This window comes from Ranitomeya variabilis, chromosome 8 (assembly GCF_051348905.1).
Source record: "Ranitomeya variabilis isolate aRanVar5 chromosome 8, aRanVar5.hap1, whole genome shotgun sequence".
In the NCBI taxonomy this organism is placed as follows: Eukaryota; Metazoa; Chordata; class Amphibia; order Anura; family Dendrobatidae; genus Ranitomeya; species Ranitomeya variabilis.
This window is the reverse complement of record NC_135239.1, coordinates 220,602,866-220,628,802: the sequence shown is the minus strand read 5'-3', so window position 1 is coordinate 220,628,802 and position 25,937 is coordinate 220,602,866. Positions and strand designations below refer to the sequence as shown.

The window sequence follows — 25,937 nt, the reverse complement described above, 5'->3', positions numbered from 1 at the left end:
GGGATTAGGGTTAGGGGTGTGTTGGGGTTAGTGTTGAAGTTAGAATTGAGGGGTTTCCACTGTTTAGGCACATCAGGGGTCTCCAAACGCAACATGGCGCCACCATTGATTCAAGCCAATCTTGCGTTCAAAAAGTCAAATGGTGCGCCCTCCCTTCCAAGCCCCGACGTGCGCCCAAACAGTGGTTTACCCCCACATATGGGATACCAGCGTGCTCAGGACAAACTGCGCAACAACTATTGGGGTCCAATTTCTCCTGTTACCCTTGCAAAAATAAAAAATTACTTGCTAGAACATAATTTTGGAGGAAAGAACAATTATTTTTTATTTTCATGGCTCTACGTTATAAACTTCTGTGAAGCACTTGGGGGTTCAAAGTGCTCACCACACATCTAGATTAGTTCCTTGGGAGGTCTAGTTTCCAAAATGGGGTCACTTGTGCGGGAGCTCCAATGTTTAGGCACACAGGGGCTCTCCAAACGCGACATGGTGTCCGCTAATGATTGAAGCTAATTTTCCATTCAAAAAGCCAAATGGCGTGCCTTCCCTTCCGAGCCCTGCCGTGCGCCCAAACAGTGGTTTACCCCCACATATGGGGTATCATCGTACTCAGGACAAACTGGACAACAACATTTGGGGTCCAATTTCTCCTATTATCCTTGGGAAAATAAAAAACTCCGGGCTAAAAATCATTTTTGAGGAAAGAAAAATAATTTTTTTATTTTCATGGCTCTGCGTTATAAACTTCTGTGAAGCACCTGGGGGTTTTAAGTGCTCACTATGTGTCTAGATTAGTTTCTTGGGGGGTCTAGTTTCCAAAATGGGGTCAATTGTAGGGGAGCTCCAATGTTTAGGCACACAGGGGCTCTCCAAACGCGACATGGTGTCCGCTAATGATTGAAGCTAATTTTCCATTCAAAAAGCCAAATGGCGTGCCTTCCCTTCCGAGCCCTGCCGTGCGCCCAAACAGTGGTTTACCCCCACATATGGGGTATCATCGTAGTCAGGACAAACTGGACAACAACATTTGGGGTCCAATTTCTCCTATTATCCTTGGGAAAATAAAAAACTCCGGGCTAAAAATCATTTTTGAGGAAAGAAAAATAATTTTTTTATTTTCATGGCTCTGCGTTATAAACTTCTGTGAAGCACCTGGGGGTTTTAAGTGCTCACTATGCGTCTAGATTAGTTTCTTGGGGGGTCTAGTTTCCAAAATGGGGTCAATTGTAGGGGAGCTCCAATGTTTAGGCACACAGGGGCTCTCCAAACGCGACATGGTGTCCACTAACGATTGGAGCTAATTTTCCATTCAAAAAGTCAAATGGCGCGCCTTCCCTTCCGAGCCTTGCCGTGCACCCAAACAGTGGTTTACCCCCACATATGAGGTATCGGCGTACTCAGGAGAAATTGCCCAACAAATTTTAGGATCCATTTTATCCTGTTACCCATGTAAAAATGAAAAAATTGAGGCTAAACGAAATTTTGTGTGAAAAAAAAGTACTTTTTCATTTTTACTGCTCAATTTGTGAAGCACCTGAGGGTTTAAAGTGCTCACTATGCATCTAGATAAGTTCCTTGGGGGGTCTAGTTTCCAAAATGGGGTCACTTGTGGGGGAGCTCCAATGTTTAGGCACACGGGGGCTCTCCAAACGCGACATGGTGTTCGCTAAAGATTGGAGCCAATTTTTCATTGAAAAAGTCAAATGGCGCTCCTTCCCTTCCGAGCCCTGCCGTGCGCCCAAACAGTGGTTTACCCCCACATATGAGGTATCAGCGTACTCAGGACAAATTGGACAACAACATTCGTGGTCCAGTTTCTCCTTTTACCCTTGGGAAAATAAAAAAATTGTTGCGAAAAGATCATTTTTGTGACTAAAAAGTTAAATGTTAATTTTTCCCCTCCATGTTGCTTCTGCTGCTGTGAATTACCTGAAGGGTTAATAAACTTCTTGAATGTGGTTTTGAGCACCTTGAGGGGTGCAGTTTTTAGAATGGTGTCACTTTTGGGTATTTTCAGCCATATAGAACCCTCAAACTGACTTCAAATGTGAGGTGGTCCCTAAAAAAAATGGTTTTGTAAATTTTGTTGTAAAAATGAGAAATCACTGGTCAAATTTTAACCCTTATAACTTCCTAGCAAAAAAAAAAATTGTTTCCAAAATTGTGCTGATGTAAAGTAGACATGTGGTAAATGTTATTTATTAACTATTTTGTGTCACATAACTCTCTGGTTTAACAGAATAAAAATTCAAAATGTGAAAATTGCAAAATTTTCAAATTTTTCGCCAAATTTCCGTTTTTTTCACAAATAAACTCAGAAATTATCGACCTAAATTTACCACTAACATGAAGCCCAATATGTCACGAAAAAACAATCTCAGAACCGCAAGGATCCGTTGAAGCGTTCCTGAGTTATTACCTCATAAAGGGACACTGGTCAGAATTGCAAAAAATGGCAAGGTCATTAAGGCCAAAATAGGCTGGGTCATGAAGGGGTTAATTGCAGAGACAGGGATGCCATCCTTCGTTTGGCGCGACAGAAGGGCCTCATTAAATTCGATAATGCCACCATATCGATTTTTCCAGATTTTTCTATGGAACTTCAAAAGCAGCGAGCACGATTTATGGATGTCAAGAAACAACTTAGAGATAAGAACATCGTCTACTCCATGCTCAATCCAGCCCGGCTCCGTATCGTCCATAAGGGTTCCTCCTTATTCTTCACAGACCCGGCGGAGGCGACTGAGTGGCTACAGTCTCGCGGGGGGCCAAATGTGGAAGACTCCTAACCTGGGCTCCGTGACTAACGGCAATATAAATAGAGCTTTCTGTCTGGGTGCGGAAAATGTCAACAATACTGGACACTGAATCCAGTGAGGGTATCCCCTTTTCAATCTGACTGTGGGAGTATGGAAATACTCTCCCCTACTGTTCAAGTTTTGTTTAGTTTAGTTTTATGTACCAGTTTTGGTTGCTTACTAAGTATGGTTGCCGCTAATGCTAACTCTTTGCTCTGTGTGATGCTGCTGAAATGCACCCGAACAATAATGATATGCATTAATTCTTCCTTTAAAAGTAAACATGGGGGCTGAAATTATATGCATGACCTGGAATATACGAGGTATTAAAATCCCTCGAAAGAAAATTAAGGTATTTTCGCAGATAAAAAGTTGTTACCCTCATATCGTAGCACTAATAGAGACACATTTAACAAGGGACACGGCTCGATGTATGCAAAAACCGTGGGTACAATGGTCCCTACATGCCTTCCACACTAGTTATTCAAGAGGGGTCTCTCTGCTGACACACAAGGAGGTCAGGTGGGGGGCCAAGGAGGCGAGACGTGATCCCGAGGGTCGTTTCGTCTTTGTGCATGCATTCATTAACTCACGAGAATATGTGTTGCTATGTATCTATAACCCCCCCCCCCCCCCCCCCGCCAACATGTCAATCCTCCGTATGGCTCTGGGCTTCTCCTTAAAATATCCAGAAGCCAATGTTATTTGTAATTTAATTTAGTTATGAATCAATCCATGGATAGATTGAGATTAGACGACGCAGCATCGGGGGAAGCTTTACCTCAACCCCCCTCTCAATTGGCACTGTTTATGGATGGTAGTGGTTGGCTAGATTTATGGAGAATAAATCATCCAGAAGTCAGAGGGTACACCTGCCATTCATCTACTAGGCAATCTTTATCTCGAATAGATTATATATTTGGGTCGGGTGGTTTGGCATTATGGGTGGATAGTATTGAACATGGTAATCGGGGGATCTCAGACCATAGCCCAATTATTCTTAAACTTAAATATGGACAATCCGATAATAATAATAGATCCTGGAAACTGAATCCCTTTTGGTTAAAATTAATAGACTCTAGTGATAGGACGGTCGATCAGTTGAATGGTTTTATTCTAACACACTCGGGACTCCAAAACCTTGGTTTATTTTGGGATACCCTGAAGGCATACTTGAGGGGGTGCTTGTCCTCTACCATTTCCTATATTAAGAGGGTAACGGCGAGGGAGGACGAGGAGATAGAGCAAAGATTAAAAGACTCGGAGGCCACTTATATAGCTAATCAGTCCAGCAGTAACAGAATTGAATGGCTTACTTCTCAGAGACTATATACCCAACATGCAGACGTTAAGTCAAAACGCAAATTATTTTTCACTCGTCAGTCCTACTTTGAGCTGGGGAATCAGGCCAGTACACTTCTGGCCTTCTTGGTGCGCCAACACAGTACCTCCAACACAATATTGCAGATCCGGGTGTCCGATGGCTCATTGGTGTCCTCTACTGATGGAATACTTCAGGGCTTTTATGATTATTATACTTCGCTGTACAAATCTAGTAGTGGTTTTGATGTTGATGAGTGCTTGGATTATTTATCGGATATAACGTTCCCCTCGCTAAGCCCATCCCAACGAGCCCTTATGGAGGCTGAATTTACCCTGGAAGAAGTAGAACATGCTATAGCAGATATGGCAACTGGGAAGGCCCCGGGACCTGATGGGTTTCCCATTGAATTCTATAGGAAATACCGTGACAAATTAGCACCTATATTACTGAAGGTACTCAAGGGAATATGGGAGGGGGAATCTGTGCCTGAAACATTTTATGATGCTAATATTATCGTGCTCAGGAAAGAGGGGAAGGATCCTCTGGATTGTGGATCATATCGACCAATTTCTTTGATGAATGTGGACTATAAAATCTTTACCAAAATCCTAGCTACTAGATTGAACACGATCATATTAGATCTCATACACCCGGATCAAACCGGTTTTATGCCCGGGAAAAATACTTCTATCAATATCAGACGGGTGCAGTCGGTCATTCAATATAGTTCTCTGGAGCTGGATAACAGGTGGGCATTGGCTTCGCTGGACGCAGCCAAGGCTTTTGACTCCCTCGAATGGCCCTTTTTAATTGCATGTCTGCGGAAATATGGGTTTGGAAATAAATTTCTGAGAGGGATAGGTACATTATATGTGAAGCCTAGGGCACGTATGGTGGTGAATGGCTCTATGTCTGCACCATTTTCTCTGCATAGGGGAACTCGCCAAGGGTGCCCTCTCTCCCCAGCTTTATTCACCTTGGCGATAGAGGCTTTGGCAATACGGATGAGGTCCTCCGTAGACATCAAGGGGATACACATTGCTGATCGAGTGGACATCATTGGTCTTTATGCTGATGATATGGTGGTGTTTATGGACCAAACGGAAGATACATTATCAAAAGTAATAACGACGATTGATAAATTTAGTAAATTTTCTGGTCTCTATATAAATTGGGATAAATCTGCTCTGATGCCTCTCTCCCATGCCCCAATGTCAAGCCTTGAAACCCTCTCGCTGCTGCCCATTGTCTCCAATTTTAAATATCTGGGAATACATATGTCCCAACGCAGCCACCTAGATTTGCATCTCAATATATATCCACTACTGGACATGGTTAAATCCAAATTTGCTACCTGGGATAAGCTCCCGCTGTCTGTGGCTGGTCGTATCAACCTGATCAAAATGATATTGCTCCCAAAATTGAGCTACTGTTTTCAACACAGCGCCGTTTTAATACCTAAATCCTTCTTTGCAACCCTAAACTCCCTTACTACATCTTTCATATGGGGAAGGCTAGGCCTAAACTTAAATTATCCACCCTGCAGAGACCCAAACGGGGGATGGGGCGCCCCTACCGGACTTCTATTTATATTACCTTGCTGGGCAGGCTAAAATGATGAATAAGTGGATGCCCGGGAAATCCCTTCCTAACTCTGAAAGCCATATTCTGCATTCAGCTAAAACTGATTGTCCACTGGGGTTTTTGGAGATGGAGAGAATTGCTGTTCCTCGTTTGCTACCTTTGCGCCGGCTGGCACGATCAATATGGAGGCAAATTAAAAAAGTAACAAAATCTGTCGATATAGCAGCCGAAATGCCACTGTGGAATAATGGTTATTTTCCCGGATTATTGGGCCACCCATCCATTGAATTCTGGATATCGTATGGTGTCCTCACAGTGAGTAATATACATAACCAGGGGATCTTTGTTTCCTTTGAACAATTACAAAATACTTATAACATACCGAAGTCTCAATTTTTCCGCTACTTACAATTAAGATCAGCCTTCCAATCACATGTACGGAATATGGGTACAGGTCGAGCTATTTCAGCTTTACCGTTAATAGGAATTCTTAATTCGCAGGGTCCTCAGGGACTTATCTCCTCTTTCTACACCTATCTGTTATCCATAGGCGAAGGATCTACCATAGATTCAATTAGGGGGAAATGGGGGAGGCTTCTTCCAGATACACTGGGAGAAGAATGGGATGAAATCTTGGAATCTCCAACTAAGGTCTCCCCATCAATTAATAATAGGATGACCCAGCTGTATATCATATATCAATCCTATTTGACCCCGACCCATCTTTTTAAAATGGGTCGTCTCCACTCATCGGACTGCTTGAGGTGTCATTCTAGTGATGCAGATTTTATCCATATGATATGGAAATGTCCTGTTGTCTTTCAATATTGGAGAGAGGTGACGATATTATTGACATCCTTGGTGTCGATCCCTGTCCCACTTGAACCCCTGGTATGTTTATTCGGAGTGTGGGGGGCAGAGACCTGGGATCATCATACGGGTATTTCTCTGAGGGAGACGCTGTTTATGGCACGAAAGGTGTTGGCACTGCGGTGGATGGGTGGTTCTTGTCCATCTCTTAGAGCATGGGTTGACTTGGTGAACTCAATTATTCCGTATGAGTGGACATTGTATCAAAATAGAGGCTGTCCAGCCAAATTTGAGAAGATATGGGGAAGATGGAACTCCTCCTGCCATACTGTTTAGGTTAAAATAACTCAGTATATGCATAAGAAATGGGTGTACGATTATGCGGACATTATTCACTCACAGGGCGGAACTTATTTAGAACTATCCTCCAGGCGGCATTATGTTAGTTTTAGAGGTTTTATTAGAAGTTAAAGTAGTTAAGGTCCAAAATAGGACATAAATGATTAACATGCACTGTTTCTTACCTTTGCAATACTTTTGATATGGCTATGTATGGTAATTTTATGTAACTAATGGATAATAATGAATACAAGCAAATGTGTGTATGATTTATCCTGTAATTAATAAACGAATTAAAAAAAAAAAATGTCCCCTGGTGTTTATTAACCACTAAGACAATGTGTTATAGCAACAGTGTAGTGAGTGAGATTTTATCACCTCTCATTTATACTCAAAGAAATGAATTCACCGGTGCAGATGTGACATGAACACTGCCCATTCATGCTGCAGATACTCACCACCGATTTCATGCTTTGCAATACAAAGGTTCAGGTGAGTGGTAAAGGTGCGACGTTACATAGGAGTAAACGCAGCAATGTCTGCACAATATCTGCACAACGTCCACACAATGTCCGCACAATGTCCGCACGTCTGCACAACATCCGCACCACGTCTGCACAACGTCTGCACAACGTCTGCACAACGTCCGCACAATGTCCGCACAATGTCCGCACGTCTGCACAACATCCGCACAACGTCTGCACAACGTCTGCACAACGTCTGCACAATGTCCGCACAACGTCCGCACCACGTCCGCACCACGTCCGCACCACGTCCGCACAACATCTGCACAATGTCCGCACAACGTCCGCACCACGTCCGCACAACATCTGCACAATGTCCGCACAATGTCCGCACAACGTCCGCACAATGTCCGCACAATGTCCGCACAACGTCCGCACAACATCTGCACAATGTCCGCACAATGTCCGCACAAAGTCCGCACCACGTCCGCACAACATCTGCACAACGTCCGCACAATGTCCGCACAACGTCCGCACAACGTCTGCACAACGTCTGCACAACGTCCGCACAATGTCCGCACAATGTCCGCACGTCTGCACAACATCCGCACAACGTCTGCACAACGTCTGCACAACGTCTGCACAATGTCCGCACAACGTCCGCACCACGTCCGCACCACGTCCGCACAACATCTGCACAATGTCCGCACAACGTCCGCACCACGTCCGCACAACATCTGCACAATGTCCGCACAATGTCCGCACAACGTCCGCACAATGTCCGCACAATGTCCGCACAACGTCCGCACAACATCTGCACAATGTCCGCACAATGTCCGCACAAAGTCCGCACCACGTCCGCACAACATCTGCACAACGTCCGCACAATGTCCGCACAACGTCCGCACAACGTCCGCACAACATCTGCACAACGTCCGCACAATGTCCGCACAATGTCCGCACAACGTCCGCACAATGTCCGCACAATGTCCGCACAACGTCCGCACAACATCTGCACAATGTCCGCACAATGTCCGCACAAAGTCCGCACAACGTCCGCACAACATCTGCACAACGTCCGCACAATGTCCGCACAACGTCCGCACAATGTCCGCACAACGTCCGCACAACGTCTGTCTCAGTATTTCCACTGTTAATTTGCTGTGGGAATTTCATTGTAGAAATTCTGCAGCAAATACATTATGTGAATGTCCCCTCTTATAGTGGTGAGGTGTAGTGAAACCTCCACCAGAGGCAGCTGGTGAGGGAAGAGAGGTTAAACACTAAGCGTAGAAACACAGAGCAACAGCACAGGGGTCACAGGTAAAGAGAGAGTGGTCAGACGAACCGAGTCAGAAACTATCAGGAACAGAAGTACAAGAAGGAGCAGTCATACACATAGTCAAAATACTAAGCCGAGGGTCAAAGAGCCAAACATGAGCGTGGGGTACAAAAACGTGAGACTGAAGACGTGGTCGGGGTACAAGCCAGAGAATCAAAAAGCCAGACAGAGAACGTAGCAGCAGAGATGGATACCAAGAGACGGGGTCAGAGACAAGCCGGGGTCATATGAGACGCCCGCCAGGGCCGTGGGGTACTCGGTACCGGGTCCAGTGTTCACAGGGGATGTCACGGTGGCTGCGACCCGGTCCGTGGCCCTGGGTGCCCATGTAAAAGGGGAAAGGTCTTTTAAGGGAATAAAGTTTATGTTCGTGATGCCACCTGTGGTATTCGGTCAAGTTGACCGACACTGCTTTAAGGGGGGGTCCTCTGGGTTGATGTTATGGCAGCTAGATGGTATACTTTCCCACAGGTGAAGTAGATCCCCAGGGCCTCCCAGTGTAAACATGGTAGAATGGTGAGGAGTGCAGTAAGGAACGAGGACACAGGTTTGCAGTCTCTTTACCTCGTTTACTGAAGACTTCAGCAGCCACAGTCCAGGGCACTGGATCACAGGGCAGGTAGGGTCCGGCCGGTTTGGAGGCAAGTCCAGAGTTCCCTTATCCATTTGGAAAATAGAAGCCTTCCTTTACGCTGTAGTGTTGTAGTCCCTTACTGCTAGAAGCTTCACATAAGGTCCTCACAGATGTTATCTCTCTCTCTCTGTCCCCCGGATAGGATAGGACAAAACCGGTATGACTGGTGACTTGAGCCTGTTTATAGGGTCTCTTAGATGACCCGGCTCTGTGGGGTGTCTCCGTGCCTCCTGGGTGTGGGTGCGGACAGGTAACGTGCAATTAGCTGTCCTGCCGGTCTCTGATGTAAGGCGTGAAGGACCTCACAACCTCGGTGTTCTGGCTACCGGTGTTCTGCACCTCAGAAGGAGGCAGCCTGCTCGGGGCTGGTCCCCTTCTGGTATCCTCTCCTGTGCTTCCTCTCCTGCACGCTCACTGCAACCAATTCTGCTTTCTAAATGTCTCTTTCCGGGAGCTGCAGCTCTGTGGCATGCACAGCTCTGTAAACCCTCTGTCCTCCTCAGACTGATGTCTGGAACTCACTAACTTTCCCTACAGACTACCAGCTATATATATGGGGAGTCACCTAGTAAATAGGATCAAAAGCTCCCCCTGGTGGCCTGGAGTGTGAATGTGTTGCATGTTTGTGGCACCTGGTTACAGTTATCCTTTCTTGCCTCCAAACGTAGCATCACTCTCCTAGTGAGGAAAGCGACATTACTGTGACGACCAGGACCTTGGGGCGCCACACATACACGTAAATACAAGTCAAAGGCAGGAGGGTCACCAAGGTACAAGGGTCAGAGGCTCTAAACTGGAAGCTTGAGCTATCACTAACACTGGTCAGCAGGTTGTGACGGACTGAAATAGCCCAGCTAGCTCCAGAACGGAGGCCGAGGCGATTAACCCCTCCATGACCAGTCCTTAGAGGAAAGAAGAAAATAAACTGGACCATGACATGAGGGTTCTATACCACTTATGTATGACATTGGAGTAATATCGAAAGAGCTTTCCCTCACATCCCACCCCACACACTTTTTACAGAAATCTCTCTGCCATCTATAAGGCCATAACGTTTTATGAAGGGCTTAATTTTGTTAGTAGTAGGGGAAGAAAAGTTTTAGTCAGGGGTGATACATAGGGAGGTGATGCAGCCAGGGGTGATACAGGGGGAGGGGACACAGTCAAGGGTGATACAGGGGGATTGAAGCAGTCAGGAGTGATACAGAGGGAGGGTGCTTAGTCTGGGGGGATACAAGGAGAGCGGTGCAGTCAGGGGGGATACAGAGGGAGGGGACACAGTCAGTCAAGGGTGATACAAGGAGAGGGTTATGCAGGGGTGCTATCGGGAGAGGGGGCTCAGTCAGTCAGGGGTAATACAGAGGGAGAGGGGCTCAGACAAGGTGATACAGAGGGCGGGGGTGCAGTCAGGGGTAATACGAGGTAAAGGGGCTCAGACGGTGATACAGGCAGAGGAGATTCAGCAGGGGTGATACAGGGGGATGTGGTGCAGTCAGGGGTAATACGGCATAAAGGGGCTCAGACAGGGTGATCCAGGCGGAGGGGATTCAGCAGGGATGATATGGGGGAGGGGTCACAGGCGGGTGATACAGGGGGAGGGGGCTCGGTCAGGGGTGATACAGAGGGAGGGCTTGCAGTCAGTCAGGGGTAATACAGGGGGGAGGGTTCAGTCTGTCCGGGTGACAGAGGGAGGTGGTGATATAATGGGGCCCTCATTCATCACTAAGAAACTTAGCCCCTCACCCTCTATCACCCCAGACTACATTTAGGCTGGCAGGGGGGCCCTTAGGGCCCCTTCACACTGGTCGATTCTGCTACGATTACGACGCATTTGCGTCATATTCGACATCGCAGTACGAGCTCGTAGCCAGCGGTCACACTCTACGATGTTAACGCTTTTTCTGACGTAGTTGCGATGTGAACGTCACGCGTCGCAATCGTACGCTACCCTTCACACCGCCATAGTCCTACGACTCCGAGCGTGACGTATTACCAGCATGGGCGTGCTAAAACGTCACGCCCAATCAGGAGACAGGTATGCGGAAGCCCAACCCACGTAGTCGCATTACGAGCTCGTATGACCGCCGTCACATACTACGATTTCGACCGCCACAGCGAGACATTTACGACGAAAGAAAGTTCTGCTCTTTCTTTCACATCGTACGATGCTGGGCTGCGTCGCAAATCGTAACGCCATGTCACACTTTGCAACCTCGGAACGAGGACGGATAAACGTCACAAATCGAACGCTCGTTCAGACTTTGATTGCACAGTGTGAAGGGGCCCTTAGGGTTGCAGCTGTAGCAGGGAGTCATCTATCTCCCTCTGCTGCTTACACTGGGGGAGGGGAGCGCGTGTTATAGATGACAGCACAGCTCATTATCTAAGCTCATTACCTGAGCTGTGCTGTACAGCCGGGCAGAAGAGGACACAAACAAAGCTAACACTGATGGGCTGCGCTGCGGCTAATCAGTGTTGGCCTCATCTATTGCTGCACCGCTCTCCCTACTTGTTCAATGCAGGGAAGAGTGGTGACACAAAAAGCTCAGGGCTGCCACTAGGAATTTTGGGGCTCCATACTGGCAAAATTTTTGGGCCCCCCTTGAGACTCCGCCCAGGCTCCACCCCTCGAACTGTCCACAGCCCCACCGCTCTCTCTTGGAAAAACTCCACTTCTCACCAATCACACATTATCAGTTCCCATCACCAGATCACACATATAGCCGGCAGCTTTTGTTTTGGACAAAAGATTTTTTAAGCCACCACCACGACAAGGTAGACTCTTATGGCCGGGCCCTATTCTACTCTATCCTATTAATCATTTGTTATGAAAACTGTTGAAGGAAAGGGTGCAAATAGTGTCTTATCTGAGAAGGTAAAAAGGTATATCCATAAGACTGCACTCACCAGATGTAGCTGAGTTGAAGCATTGAAAGGACTCGCTGCAGCAGATCCACGAGTCCAGGAAGGAGCAGCCGTTGGATACAGATTGGGAAAATTGTGGTAAATTTCTGCGCTGCTGAATCACTAGAATTCCAGAATTATTAGTACATGTGGCTTTATTATTCTACGTGTTTCAGAGTTCTAGACTCCTTCATCAGGAAACAACACAGGTTCATTAATCATTTGTTAAAATATCCAATACAATTTTGGTATATTTTTACTTTTACATTTTTAAAATGACCAATAATATCACATATAAGGGACAAATACCACAGAACCATGACCAGAAACCATATTACCACCATATAGTGACCTATAATACCACATACAAGGAACATACAAGGAACAAATACTGTCACATCATGTCCAGACCACATATTACCACCACATAGTGACAAATAACAGCACATACAAGGAAGAAATACCGCCACACCATGGCCGGACAACATATTACCACCACATAGTGACTGAATACTACAATATTGATCATTAATTAAAAGAAGCCAATACTAATATCACTATAAGTGCCATTATACACAGGAGATCTGTACTTAGTATGCAGTGTCTGTGTACAGGTAATACAGTGGTTACTGGTGACATTATACACAAGAGCTCTGTATATAGTGTACAGTGTACAGGTAATATAGTGATCACCAGTGGCATTATACACAGGAGCTCTGTATATAGTGTCAGTGTACAGGTAATACAGTGATCACCAGTGACATTATACACACGAGCGCTGTATATATTGTACAGATCATACAGTGATCATTGACATTATACACAGGAGCTCTGTATATATTGTACAGGTCATACAGTGATAAATGACATTATACACAGGAGCTCTGTATATAGTGTCAGTGTAAAGGTAATACAGTGATCACTGGTGACATTATACACAGGAGCTCTGTATATATAGTGTACAGGTCATACAATGATCATTGACATTATACACAGGAGCTCTGTATATAGTGTCAGTGTAAAGGTAATACAGTGATCACTGGTGACATTATACACAGGACCGCTGTATATAGTATACAGTGTAGTGTCAGTGTACAGGTAGCACACTGACTCACCAAGTGACTTCTCTAGGTGAAGTCCTTCATCTTTGCCATCACTTCTTCCAGCCAGGGCTCGTCTCTGCAGGAAATAACCGTTATGTAGAGCACCACTTGCAGAACACATTACTTAATTTTTTCCCAACTTCTATACTACACCCGATGAAGAAGAAAAAGGCAACATAGTGTCACTCTACCCAGTAAGGGTATGTTTCCATGGGCCGCATGACATCCGGATTAGCTGCAGATTGAACGTTGCATACAGCCGCAGCGTTCAATCCGCAGCGTCCAGATGTTACAGCATAGTGGAGGGGATTTTATGAAATGCTGTCTCCACTATGCGTGCGATCACGCATCCAGCGGACATGTTTTTAGGCCACAGCATGTCTGTTTGCCTTGCGGCGACGCTCTGTATCCGCAAGGTAGATAACACAGTCCTATGTATAAGATGCGGCGCTTCTGGATCTGTTCAATGAACACATCCGGAATCACCACGTGTACAGAAGGGGGCGGCACTTTAGGCAGAGCCAGGTTTCTGCTCCTTACAAAGCGCAGATAATACGGCCCATGGAGACGACCCTAACAGGGCAACCCTCCCCATTTAAAACAGTGTCCTCAAAAAATACAATAAATACATAACTGCAGTAATAATGCCCCTTAATTGGCCTTTATGGTAATAATACCCCCCATCCTGGCCCCCGTGTGTTTCATTCCTGGCTCCAGCCATATGTTCTCCCATCGTGGCCCTGTATGTTCTCCCATCCTGCCCACATCAGTATCCATTCTGCCCTCATGTGCTGTCCCATGATCCTGCCCCATCTGCCCCATGATCCTACTCCATCTGTCCCGTGATCTTGCTCCATCTGTCCCCATTGTATCCATCCTGCACTATGTGTCTCCATCCTGCCTCATGATCCTGCACCATCTGTCTCCATCCTGTCCAATGATCCTGCCCCATCTGTCTTCATTCTGCCCCATCTGTTTCAATCTTGCCCCATCTGTCTCCATCCTGCCCCATCTGTCTCCATCCTACCCCATGATCCTGCCTCATCTGTCTCCTTCCTGCCCCATATTCCTGCCCCATCTGTCTCCTTCCTGCCCCATGATCCTGCCCCATCTGTCTCCATCCTGCCTCATGATCCTGCCCCATCTGTCTCCATCCTGCCCTATCTGTCTCCATCCTGCCCCATGATCCTGCCCCATCTGTCTCCATCTTGCCCCATCTGTCTCCATCCTGCCCTATCTGTCTCCATCCTGCCCCATGATCCTGCCCCATCTGTCTCCATCTTGCCCCATGATCCTGCCCCATCTGTCTCCATCCTGCCCCATGATCCTGCCACATCTGTCTCCATCCTGCCCCATGATCCTGCCCAATCTGTTTCCATCCTGCCCCATCTGTCTCCATCCTGCCCCATCTGTCTCCATCCTGCCCTATCTGTCTCCATCCTGCCCCATCTGTCTCCATCCTGCCCCATCTGTCTCCATCCTGCCCTATCTGTCTCCATCCTGCCCCATGATCCTGCCCCATCTGTCTCCATCTTGCCCCATGATCCTGCCCCATCTGTCTCCATCCTGCCCCATGATCCTGCCACATCTGTCTCCATCCTGCCCCATCTGTCTCCATCCTGCCCCATCTGTCTCCATCCTGCCCTATCTGTCTCCATCCTGCCCCATCTGTCTCCATCCTGCCCCATCTGTCTCCATCCTGCCCTATCTGTCTCCATCCTGCCCCATGATCCTGCCCCATCTGTCTCCATCCTGCCCCATGATCCTGCCACATCTGTCTCCATCCTGCCCCATCTGTCTCCATCCTGCCCCATCTGTCTCCATCCTGCCCTATCTGTCTCCATCCTGCCCCATCTGTCTCCATCCTGCCCCATCTGTCTCCATCCTGCCCCATCTGTCTCCATCCTGCCCTATCTGTCTCCATCCTGCCCCATCTGTCTCCATCCTGCCCCATCTGTCTCCATCCTGCCCTATCTGTCTCCATCCTGCCCCATGATCCTGCCCCATCTGTCTCCATCTTGCCCCATGATCCTGCCCCATCTGTCTCCATCTTGCCCCATGATCCTGCCCCATCTGTCTCCATCCTGCCCCATGATCCTGCCACATCTGTCTCCATCCTGCCCCATCTGTCTCCATCCTGCCCCATCTGTCTCCATCCTGCCCTATCTGTCTCCATCCTGCCCCATGATCCTGCCCCATCTGTCTCCATCCTGCCCCATGATCCTGCCACATCTGTCTCCATCCTGCCCCATGATCCTGCCCCCTGTGCCTCCATCCTGCCCCGTATCTCCATTCTTGCTCCGTGTCTCCAATTTTGCCCTCTGTGGCTCCCATCCAGCCCCCATGTCTCCCATCCTGCCCCCCTGCCACTTTCAATAAAAATAAAAAAAAAACCTTTCTTCTTACCTTGCTGCGCTCCTGCAGCAAATTTCTCTCCATGCAGTTGAAGCGCGCATTTGCCGGCGAATGACGATGACGTCATATGCCGGTGACATGTGCGATGATGTCAGGTGCCAGCCTCCGATGCGGGCCTCCTCTGGTCATCGGGCCCGGTACGCCAGTCAGGGCAGTAATGCCATGATGGCGGCCTTGGTCACCACTACTTGCAGCTCCGCTTAGAGCTAGTCGTAGAGCAGTGCGGGCGTCACTGATAACACAGCTGACACGCTTGCCTGACACGTGTCTCCCATCCAGGGGGCAGGATGGGAGACACAGGGAGGAGAATGTAGACACAGGGGCAAGAATGTAGACACATGGTGCAGGATCATGGGGCAGGATGGAGACAGATGGGGCAGGATCATTGGGCAGGATGGAGACACATGGTGCAGGATGGATATAATGGAGACAGATGGGGCAGGATCATGGGACATCACATGGGGGCAGAATAGATACTCTTGAGTGCAGGATGGGAGAACAAATGGCTGGAGCCAGGAATGAGACACACGGGGGCCAGGATGGGGGGTATTATTACCATAAGGGCTAATTAATTGATATTATTACTGCAGTCATGTATTTTTTATTTTTTGAGGATACTGTTTTAAATGGGGGGGTGGTCCTGTTACTGTGCAGAGCGACACTATGTCGACTTTTTTTTCTTCATCGGGTGTAGTATAGAAGTTGGGGAAAAAATTAAGTAATGTGTTCTGCAAGTGGTGCTCTAGATAACTGTGCTATTTCCTGCAGAGACGAGCCCTGGCTGGAAGAAGTGATGGCGGTCTGTGCTGGATGAAGATGAAAAGCAAAGATGAAGGACTTCACCTAGAGACGTCACTGGTGAGTCAGTGTGTTACCTGTACACTGACACTATACACTGTATACTATATACAGCACTCCTGTGTACAATGTTACCAGTGATCACTGTATTACCTTTACACTGACACTATATACAGTACAGAGTTCCTGTGTATGTCACCGGTAATCACTGTATTACCTGTACACCAATACTGTATACAGAGCTTCTGTGTATAAAGTCACTGGTGATCACTGTATTATCTGTACACTGTACACTATATACAGAGCTCCTGTGTATAATGTCACCGGTAATCACTGTATTACCTGTACACAGACACTGCATACTAACTACAGATCTCCTGTGTATATTGGCACTTATGGTGGTATTAGTATTGTTGTTTTTTTATATTAATGATCAGTATTGTAGTATTCAGTCACTATGTGGTGGTAATATGTTGTCCGGCCATGGTTTAGCGGTATTTGTTCCTTGTATGTGGTATTATAGGTCACTATGTGGTGGTAATATGGTTTCTGGTCATGGTGCTGTGGTATTTGTCCCTTGTATGCAATATTATTGGTCATTTTAAAAATTTAAAAATATACCAAAACTGTATTGGCTATTTTAACAAATGATTAATAGGATAGAGTACAGTAGTGCTCGGCCAAAAGAGTCTACCATGTGAGTGGCTCCGGCTGATACCCCTGTCCCTGTGGTTGCCCTGAGATCAGTGTGGGTGGCTCCGGCTGATGTCCCTGTGTTTGCCCTGAGATCAGTGTGGGTGGCTCCGGCTGATACCACTGTGCCCATGGTTGCCCGGAGACCAGTGTGGGTGACTCCGACTGATACTCCTGGGCCCGTGGTTGCCCTAAGATCAGTGTGGGTGGCTCCGGCTGATACCCCTGCCCTCGTGGTTGCCCTGAGATCAGTGTGGGTGGCTCCGGCTGATACCAATGAGCCTGCGGTTGCCCTGAGACCAGTGTGGGTGACGCTCTTTAGACTATGTGCTACATCACACCCCATTAGATGACTACCTGCATTCAACTCCAAGAGCAATACCAAACCCTGCCGATCATCAGTATCAAAATTTTGCCACTCAGTCATCAACCCTTGTTCCCACGGTTGACCTGAGATCAGTGTGGGTGGCTCTGGCTATTACCCCTGGGCCCGCGGTTGCCATGAGATCAGTGTGGGTGGCTCTGGCTATTACCCCTGGGCCCGCGGTTGCCCTGAGATCAGTGTGGGTGGCTCTGGCTATTACCCCTGGGCCCGCGGTTGCCCTGAGATCAGTGTGGGTGGCTTCAGCTCCAGGTGGGGGCTGGATACTTCCAGATGCTTCGGTTTCCGTCAGTGATGGATGAATTATGGATGGTCCTGCTTGTCTGACCAGGGGCTGCTAACAGATCTGCGCTTTTCCTGCCCTCTGAAAGGAGATGCCCCGGATCAGGAGGCTTCTATTAATGGCATGATTTGCCTGGTGCTGATAGCGGAAACCTTTACATGGGGTCATCAATAAGAGATGCTGGAGAGTCTGGAGACATGTGATCTGCTGGGACCGCCACACACAATACGTATTATTTATCTCTAATGGCCGCATATTCCACAGCACTCCCGTCAGCCGTGCCCCGGGAGCACAACTTTCTGCTACTGCTGCACCTCAAAGCGTGCATTAAAGTCGTCACCATCACAAAACAGTGTCATCAGTCATCATTATTGTCATCAATCACAGTCATGAGCAATGGTATTGGCGCAGGGCTCCGTAGCAGCGGTGCTGCAGGGCTCTGGGCTCTGAATTAGCGGTGGCACAGAGCTGTGTAGAGTTGGCGCAAGGCATGGTAGCAGCACTGCTACAGGGCTCGAGTTACGGCGGTAGTGTAGGGCTGGGTAGAGGCAGTGGCTCATGGCGCTGTAGAGGCAGCGGCGCATGACGCTGTAGAGGCAGCGGCGCATGGCACTGTAGAGGCAGCGGTGCATGGCACTGTAGAGGCAGCGGTGCATGGCACTGTAGAGGCAGCGGCGCATGGCTGTGCGCTCTCAGCTCTATACAACATTTGGTTCTGCACAGTGTGGGGTCTACAAATATACAGTGGGGAGGAAAAAGTATTGAGTCAACCACCAATTGTGCAACTTCTCCCATTTAAAAAGATGAGAGCGGCCTGTAATTGACTTCATAGGTAGACCACAACTATGAGAGTCACAATGAGGAAACAAATCCAGAAAATCACCTTGTCTGAGTTGGTAAGATTTATTTTGCAAATTATGGTGGAAAATAAGTATTTGGTCATTAACAAAAGTTCATCTCAATATTTTGTTATATATCCTTTGTTGGCGATGACAGAGGTCATGCGTTTTCTGTAAGTCTTCACAAGGTTGCCACACACGGTTGTTGGTATGTTAGCCCATTCCTCCATGCAGATCTCCTCTAGAGCAGTGATGTTTTGGGTCTGTCACTGGGCAACATGGACTTTCATCTCCATCCAAAGGTTTTCTATGGGGTTGAGATCTGGAGACTGTCTCGGCCACTCCAGGACATTCATTTGCTTGTTACGAAGCCACTCCTTCATTGCCCTGGCGGTGTGCTTGGGATCATTATCATGCTGAAAGACCCATCCATGTTTCACCTTCAGTGCCCTTGTTGATGGAAGGAGGTTTGCACTCATAATCTTACAATACAGGGCCCCATTCATCCTTTCATGTACACGGATCAGTCGTCCTGGTCCCTTTGCAGAAAAACAGCCCCAAAGCTTGATGTTGCCACCCCCATGCTTCACAGTAGGTATGGTGTTCTTTGGATGCAACTCCGCATTATTTCTCCTCCAAACACAATGAGTTTTGTTTCTACCAAACAATTCTACTTTGGTTTCATCAGACCATATGACATTCTCCCAGTACTCTTCTGGATAATCCAAATGCTCTCTAGCAATCTTCAGAGGGGCCTGGACATGTACTGGCTTAAGCAGTGGGACACGTCTGGCACTGCAGGATCTGAGTCCTTGGCGGCGTAGTGTGTCACTGATGGTAGCCTTTGTTACAGTGGTCCCAGCTCTATGCAGGTCATTCACTAGGTCCCCCCTGTGGTTTTGGGATTTTTGCTCACCGTTCTTGTGATCATTTTGACCCTATGGGGTGAGATCTTGCATGGAGGCCCAGATCGAGGGAGATTATCTGTTGTCTTGTATGTCTTCCATTTTCTTATTATTGCTCCCACTGTTGATTTCTTCACTCCAAGCTGGTTGGCTATTGCAGATTCAGTCTTCCCAGCCTGGTGCAGGGCTACAATTTTGTTTCTGGTGTCCTTCGACAGCTCTTTGGTCTTTACCATAGTGGAGTTTGGGGTCAGACTGTTTGAGGTTGTGAACAGGTGTCTTTTATACTGATAACAAGGTCCAACAGGAGCCATTACTACAGGTAATGAGTGGAGGACAGAGGAGCCTCTTAAAGAAGAAGTTACAGGTCTGTGAGAGCCAGAAATCTTGCATGGTTTTAGGTGACCAAGTACTTATTTTCCACCATAATTTGCAAAAAATAAATCTTGCCAAATCAGACAAGGTGATTTTCTGGATTTGTTTTCTCAGTTTTGACTCTTAGGGTACCGTCACACAGTGCCATTTTCATCGCTACGACGGCACGATCCGTGACGTCGCAGCGTCGTATGATTATCGCTCCAGCGTCGTAGACTGCGGTCACACTTTGCAATCACGGCGCTGGAGCGATGCCGAAGTCCCCGGGTAACCAGGGTAAACATCGGGTTACTAAGCGCAGGGCCGCGCTTAGTAACCCGATGTTTACCCTGGTTACCAGCGTAAACGTAAAAAAACAAACACTACATACTTACATTCCGGTGTCTGTCCCCCGGCGTTCTGCTTCTCTGCACTGTGTAAGCACCAGAGCCGGAAAGCAGAGCGGTGACGTCACCGCTGTGCTCGCTTTCTGGCTGGCCGGCGCTCACAGTGCAGAGAAGTTGAGACGCCGGAGGACAGACACCGGAATGTGAGTATGTACTGTTTGGTTTTTTTACGTTTACGCTGGTAACCAGGGTAAACATCGGGTTACTAAGCGCGGCCCTGCGCTTAGTTACCCGATGTTTACCCTGGTTACAAGCGAACACATCGCTGGATCGCTGTCACACACAACGATCCAGCGATGTCAGCGGGAGATCAAGCGACGAAAGAAAGTTCCAAACGATCTGCTACGACGTACGATTCTCAGCAGGGTCCCTGATCGCTGCTGCGTGTCAGACACTGCGATATCGTAACGATATCGCTGGAACGTCACGAATCGCACCGTCGTAGCGATGAAAATGGCACTGTGTGACAGTACCCTTAGTTGTGGTCTACCTATGATGTCAATTACAGGCCTCTCTTATCTTTTGCAGGGATTAGGTGCTGGGAAAAGGCTGGTTTGTCTGAACAGCCACGTACCCGTGTTAATGTCCTCCTCCATTACTTTCTCACCAGGACTGCCGGGCACAGCAGCAGATCTAGAGAAGAGAAGACAAGTATTTGGAAAAAACTTTATACCTCCAAAGAAGCCAAAAACTTTTTTACAGCTGGTATGGGAAGCGCTGCAGGACGTCACGCTGATCATCCTGGAAATTGCAGCCATTATATCTCTAGGATTGTCATTCTACCAGCCGCCTGGAGGCGAGAATGAAGGTGGGTGATGGTCACAGCCGGACATCACACAACATATGGGCGCCAAACCCTGAGAGATCGGCCTCCAGATAGCTAACGGGCCTCACAGTTCGAGACCACCAGCATTACTGCACGTATGAAATTACACGGGGGAGTGTCTGTATTATACTGGGGGGGGGAATGTCTGTATTACACATGTGATATTACACGGAGGAGTGTCTGTATTACATGTCTAATATTACATGGGGAGTGTCTGTATTACACATGCAATACTACATGGAGGGAGTGTCAGGATTACACGTGTAATATTACATGGAGGGAGTGTCTGTATTATACGTGTGATAATATATTGGGGGTGTCACGATAGTATGAATATGCTCATATCCTAAGTACAGTTTGAGAACTTTCCACTGCATTTACTGGGACACACACACACACACACACACACACACACACACACACACACACACACTTCCCTTCCCCCCATTAGGTTTGTGTAAAGTCCACATGCTGCCACAAAGATCCCCCTTATAGTTCCCCCCTGCACAAGCTGCAGCCCTCCTTCTCTACCTGCCTGCATGTAATTCCATCTCCCTCTTTCCCCCCTCCCTCGGGAATGTGTGTGTGATTCCCCTCACCCCTCCCTCCTGCATACAGCTGGGAAGCTGAAAGTAAAATGTAGGAGCACATTGCTTCAGATCTCTTTTTTCCTTTAGACTGTTATATGATCATGCAGATTAGGCCTGGAAGTAGGACAAATGCATTTTTTGGCATGTGCATCGGTAGAACCACCCACCAGTGAGTTTTTTAAGCTCAGGCACCAGCAGAATCGGAGAAATGGATTTCTACTTAACCGGGTCATACAGCCACTTCAGGTTCAGATGTAAAAGAATGCCAATTTCATACTCAGAAAAATGATGGTTCTGCCGCCACTCTATGAACCTCACAGCCCGAGTTATGAGTTTTAGTAACTGTTGAACAAGGGGAGTACATTCCATAGCTCCGCCCACTCAGTGAGGTCATGAACAGCGGATATAAGATTCTGAAGCCCAATGAGGAGGGGGTCTTTTGCCCGGGGATCCAGCTATGAGAGGCTGTGCATTGTGACCTGATGAATTGGGACGGTTCCCCTCCCCCACCAACCATCTCCACATGACGTGCCAGTAACTGAAACATGTAAGCTCATCTTTAATCCATCTTTAGTTTGTAATTGCCCGTACATACTGTAATTGTCTCGTTTGTAACATCTTTTATATACTTTTTATACACTGCCTATTTGTTTTTGGAGTAAAAGCTATAATATTTACTAGTTTTGTTTTCCTTGCTCTAATAACTTATTGTCACGTCCTCCGAACTAAATTAACACTACAGATTGGGTTGGCGCCTGACCCGATATTAATCATAAGAACTAGGAGCTGGCGGCAGCGAAGTGTTCTGGGCTTTTGGGGAGACTCTGGCAGTGAGGGACAGAGATTTATATGTGTATTTCCCGCCTGAGACTGGGAATAGTTATATCACCCTCACTGCAGCGTGCCTAATAGCCAGTACACAGCAAGGCGGCCCTTCTGGCGATTACTCATCCTACGTGTAGTTTCCTGACTGACCTGAGGGTAAGGGGGCGCCACAGTGCCACAAGTTCCAAACCGGAACTGGAAAATGGGATATAATAAATCCCCTGACGTACTGGGGGCAACCAAACACCCCCAGTTCATGACAGGGGAAGTGTCTGTATTACACGTGTGATAATACATGAGGGGAGTGTCTGTATTACATGTGTGCTATTACACCAGAGGGAGTGTCTGCATTACCGGTGTTATATTACATGGGGGAATGTCTATATTACAAGTGTGATATTGCGCAGGTGGAGTTCTGTATTAAACGTGATATTACACGTGTGACATTACACGGGGAAGTGTCTATAGTACACGTGTGATATTGTACGGCAGAGTGTCTGTAATAAATGTATGATATTACACAGGGGAGCGTTTGTTTTACATGTGTGATATAACGTGGGTAAAGTGTCTGTATTACACGTGTGATATTACACGGGATGCAGTGTCTATATTACATGTGTAATAGTACACGGGGGGATATTACACTGGGGGAGTGTGTATTGCACGTGTGATATTACGCAGCGGAGGTTCTGTATTACATGTGTCATATTACACGTGTGACATTACACGGGGAAGTGTCTATAGTACACGTGTGATATTGCACGACAGAGTGTCTGTAATAAATGTGTGATATTACACGGGGGAGCATCTGTTTTACATGTGTGATATAACGTGGGTAAAATGTCTGTATTACACGTGTGATATTACACCAGGGGAGTGTCTGTATTACACGTGTGATATTATACGGGATGCCGTGTCTATATTACATGTGTAATAGTACACGGGGGGAGTGTTTGTAATACACGTGATATTACACTGGGGGAGTGTGTATTGCACGTGTGATATTACACAGCGGAGGGTCTGTATTACATGTGTGATATTACATTGAGAGTGTCTGTATTACATGAGGGGACTGTCTGTAATACACATTTGATATTAGATTGGGGAAGCGTCTATTACACATGTGAAATTACAAGGGGGGTGTCGATTACATGTGTGATATTACATGCGGGGGAGTGTCTAAATTACAAGTGTGATATTACATGGGAGGCAGTTTCTGTATTACAGGTGTGATATTACACCAAGGAGTGTCTGTATTACAGGGGAAGAGACTGTATTACAAGTGGGGAGCGTGTGTATTACATGTGTGATATTACAGAGAGGAGTTTCTGCATTACATGTGTGAAATTACAGGGGTGAGTGTATTACATGTGTGATATTACACAGGAGTGTCTGTATTACTCTTGTGATATTACACGGAGGACTCAGGAGCGGACATACCGCATGTGCAGCCGGTGCGCGTGCATCGGGACCCCGAGGTGGAGGGGGGACCCCTGCAGAGCGGCTAACACTGAGGGCAATCTGGCCTATTTATCCGGCCTCAAGTGCGGCGGGCAGGGAGCGATTCCTGCAGCTCCGCTGCCTACAGGAGAGAATGCCAGCAGAGCGGAGCTGCAAGGATCCGCCCTGCTTCCTGTCTGAAACAGCAGCCTGGCTGGATGACCTCAGCATTCAGCGCGCGGCTGTTTCAGAGAAAGCAGCCAGCGATGAAGATGCTGTGGGGATGTGCTGCGACTGCAGGGAATGTACGGAGAGGTGAGTGGTGTGTCTGTGTTTGCCTGTCTGTGGGGAAACGTGCAGAGTTCTGTCTGTGTGTGTCTGTTTGTGTGTAGGTGGTGGTGGAAAGGGCAATGATGGGGGTGGTGGGGAGAAGGCAATGATGTGGGTGGTGGGGGAGAAGGCAATGATGATTGTGGTGGAAAGGACAATAATGGTGGTGGTGAAACGGGTGATGATGGGAGTAGTGGGGAGAAAGCAATGTGGTGGGGGAGAAGGCAATGATGGAGGTGGTGGGTGAGAAGGCAATGGTGGAGGTGGTGATGAGGACAATAATGGGGTGGAGGGGGAGAACAATGATGGAGGTGTTGGAGAGGGCAATGATTGGGGTGTTAGAGAGGGCAATGATGGGGTGGGGGAGAAGGCATTTATGGAAAGGGAAATTATGGAGTTGGTGGAGAAGGCATTGATGGAGAGGGCAATAAATGGGTAGGTGGGGAAGGCATTGACAGAGAGGGAAATGATGGAGGTGGTGAGAGGGTAATGTTGGGGGTGGTGGAGAAGGCATTCATGGAAAGGGCAATGATTGAGGTGGTGAAGAGGACAATGATGGGGTGGGGGGACAATGGAGGATGTGGGAGATTGGGATGAGAGGAAGGGGGACATATAAAGGACATATGAACAGGGGGAGGTGGAGAAAGACATTAGATGTGGATGTAAAATTAATTGGGTGGTGGAGGAGGGTGCCAAGCCCCTGATAGCGTCCTCCCCCTTCTAATAATTCATTGTGACACTATCGGGAACTTAAAATGTATTGGGGATTGAGAGAGGAGGCGATAAGGTGCATAGGGCACTTTATAATGAACTGAAAGGTGGGGAAGACGCTGTCAGGGACTTGTCATGAGGTGGAGGAGGCGGAGGAGGCTCAGTACCTGATAGCGCCTTCTCCCACCCCCAAATTCATTTTGATGCTATCAAAGACTTATAATGAATGATGGGGACACAGGACAGGGACTAAGGCTATGTGCAAACGGTCAGGATTTGCAGGACATAATTCTGCTGCATATACTAATGTCTTGGCAGGAAGAAAGTTGCGTTAAAAATACATTTATTTCTTTCCACATTTTTGCCATGCTTTTGTTACATATTTTCCCCATTAGTACGGGAGAAATAAGCTGCAAGAATTGACATTATGCAGATTTTAATCTGCTGCAAATCTGCCAGGAAAAAATAAGCAGCGTGTGTATGAGACGTCAGGGATCTCAGTCACTTTTCTCGTACTGTAAAACCTTGCGTATATTCCGTGTGCACATAGCCGCACAGGTAATGGGGGAGAGTCACAGGCTGCATAGTTTATATTATTGGGAGCCAGTGATTATAGCTAATGGGGGGCACAGCGCTGCTTATCACTTCATACAGCTCTGGCAAAAATTAAGAGACCACTGCAAAATGTTCAGTTTGTCCGATTCTTCTCTCTATAGGTAGATGTAAAATGTAAATTGTTCTATTATTCTATAAACCACTGACAACATGTCTCCCAATTTTCAAGCAATAAATTTTGTTTTTGTTTTTTTTCTGAAAAGGAGAAATGGTCCAAATAAA

General features: G+C 47.3%; 1 protein-coding gene across 15 annotated transcripts in view; it reads left to right on the top strand.

Annotated features, from left to right (window-relative positions):
- ATP2B2 (ATPase plasma membrane Ca2+ transporting 2) overlaps positions 1-25,937 on the top strand; it is a 513,240-nt gene that overhangs the window by 292,046 nt on the left and 195,257 nt on the right. For 12 of the 15 annotated variants that reach the window (XM_077277278.1, XM_077277286.1, XM_077277282.1 and 9 more), the window contains exon 4: positions 20,989-21,186. The exons of the other annotated variants lie outside the window; for them this stretch is intronic. In XM_077277278.1, the coding sequence (XP_077133393.1) occupies positions 20,989-21,186 (198 nt within the window). The remainder of the gene's footprint in view (positions 1-20,988; positions 21,187-25,937) is intronic. 15 annotated transcript variants of the gene reach the window in all.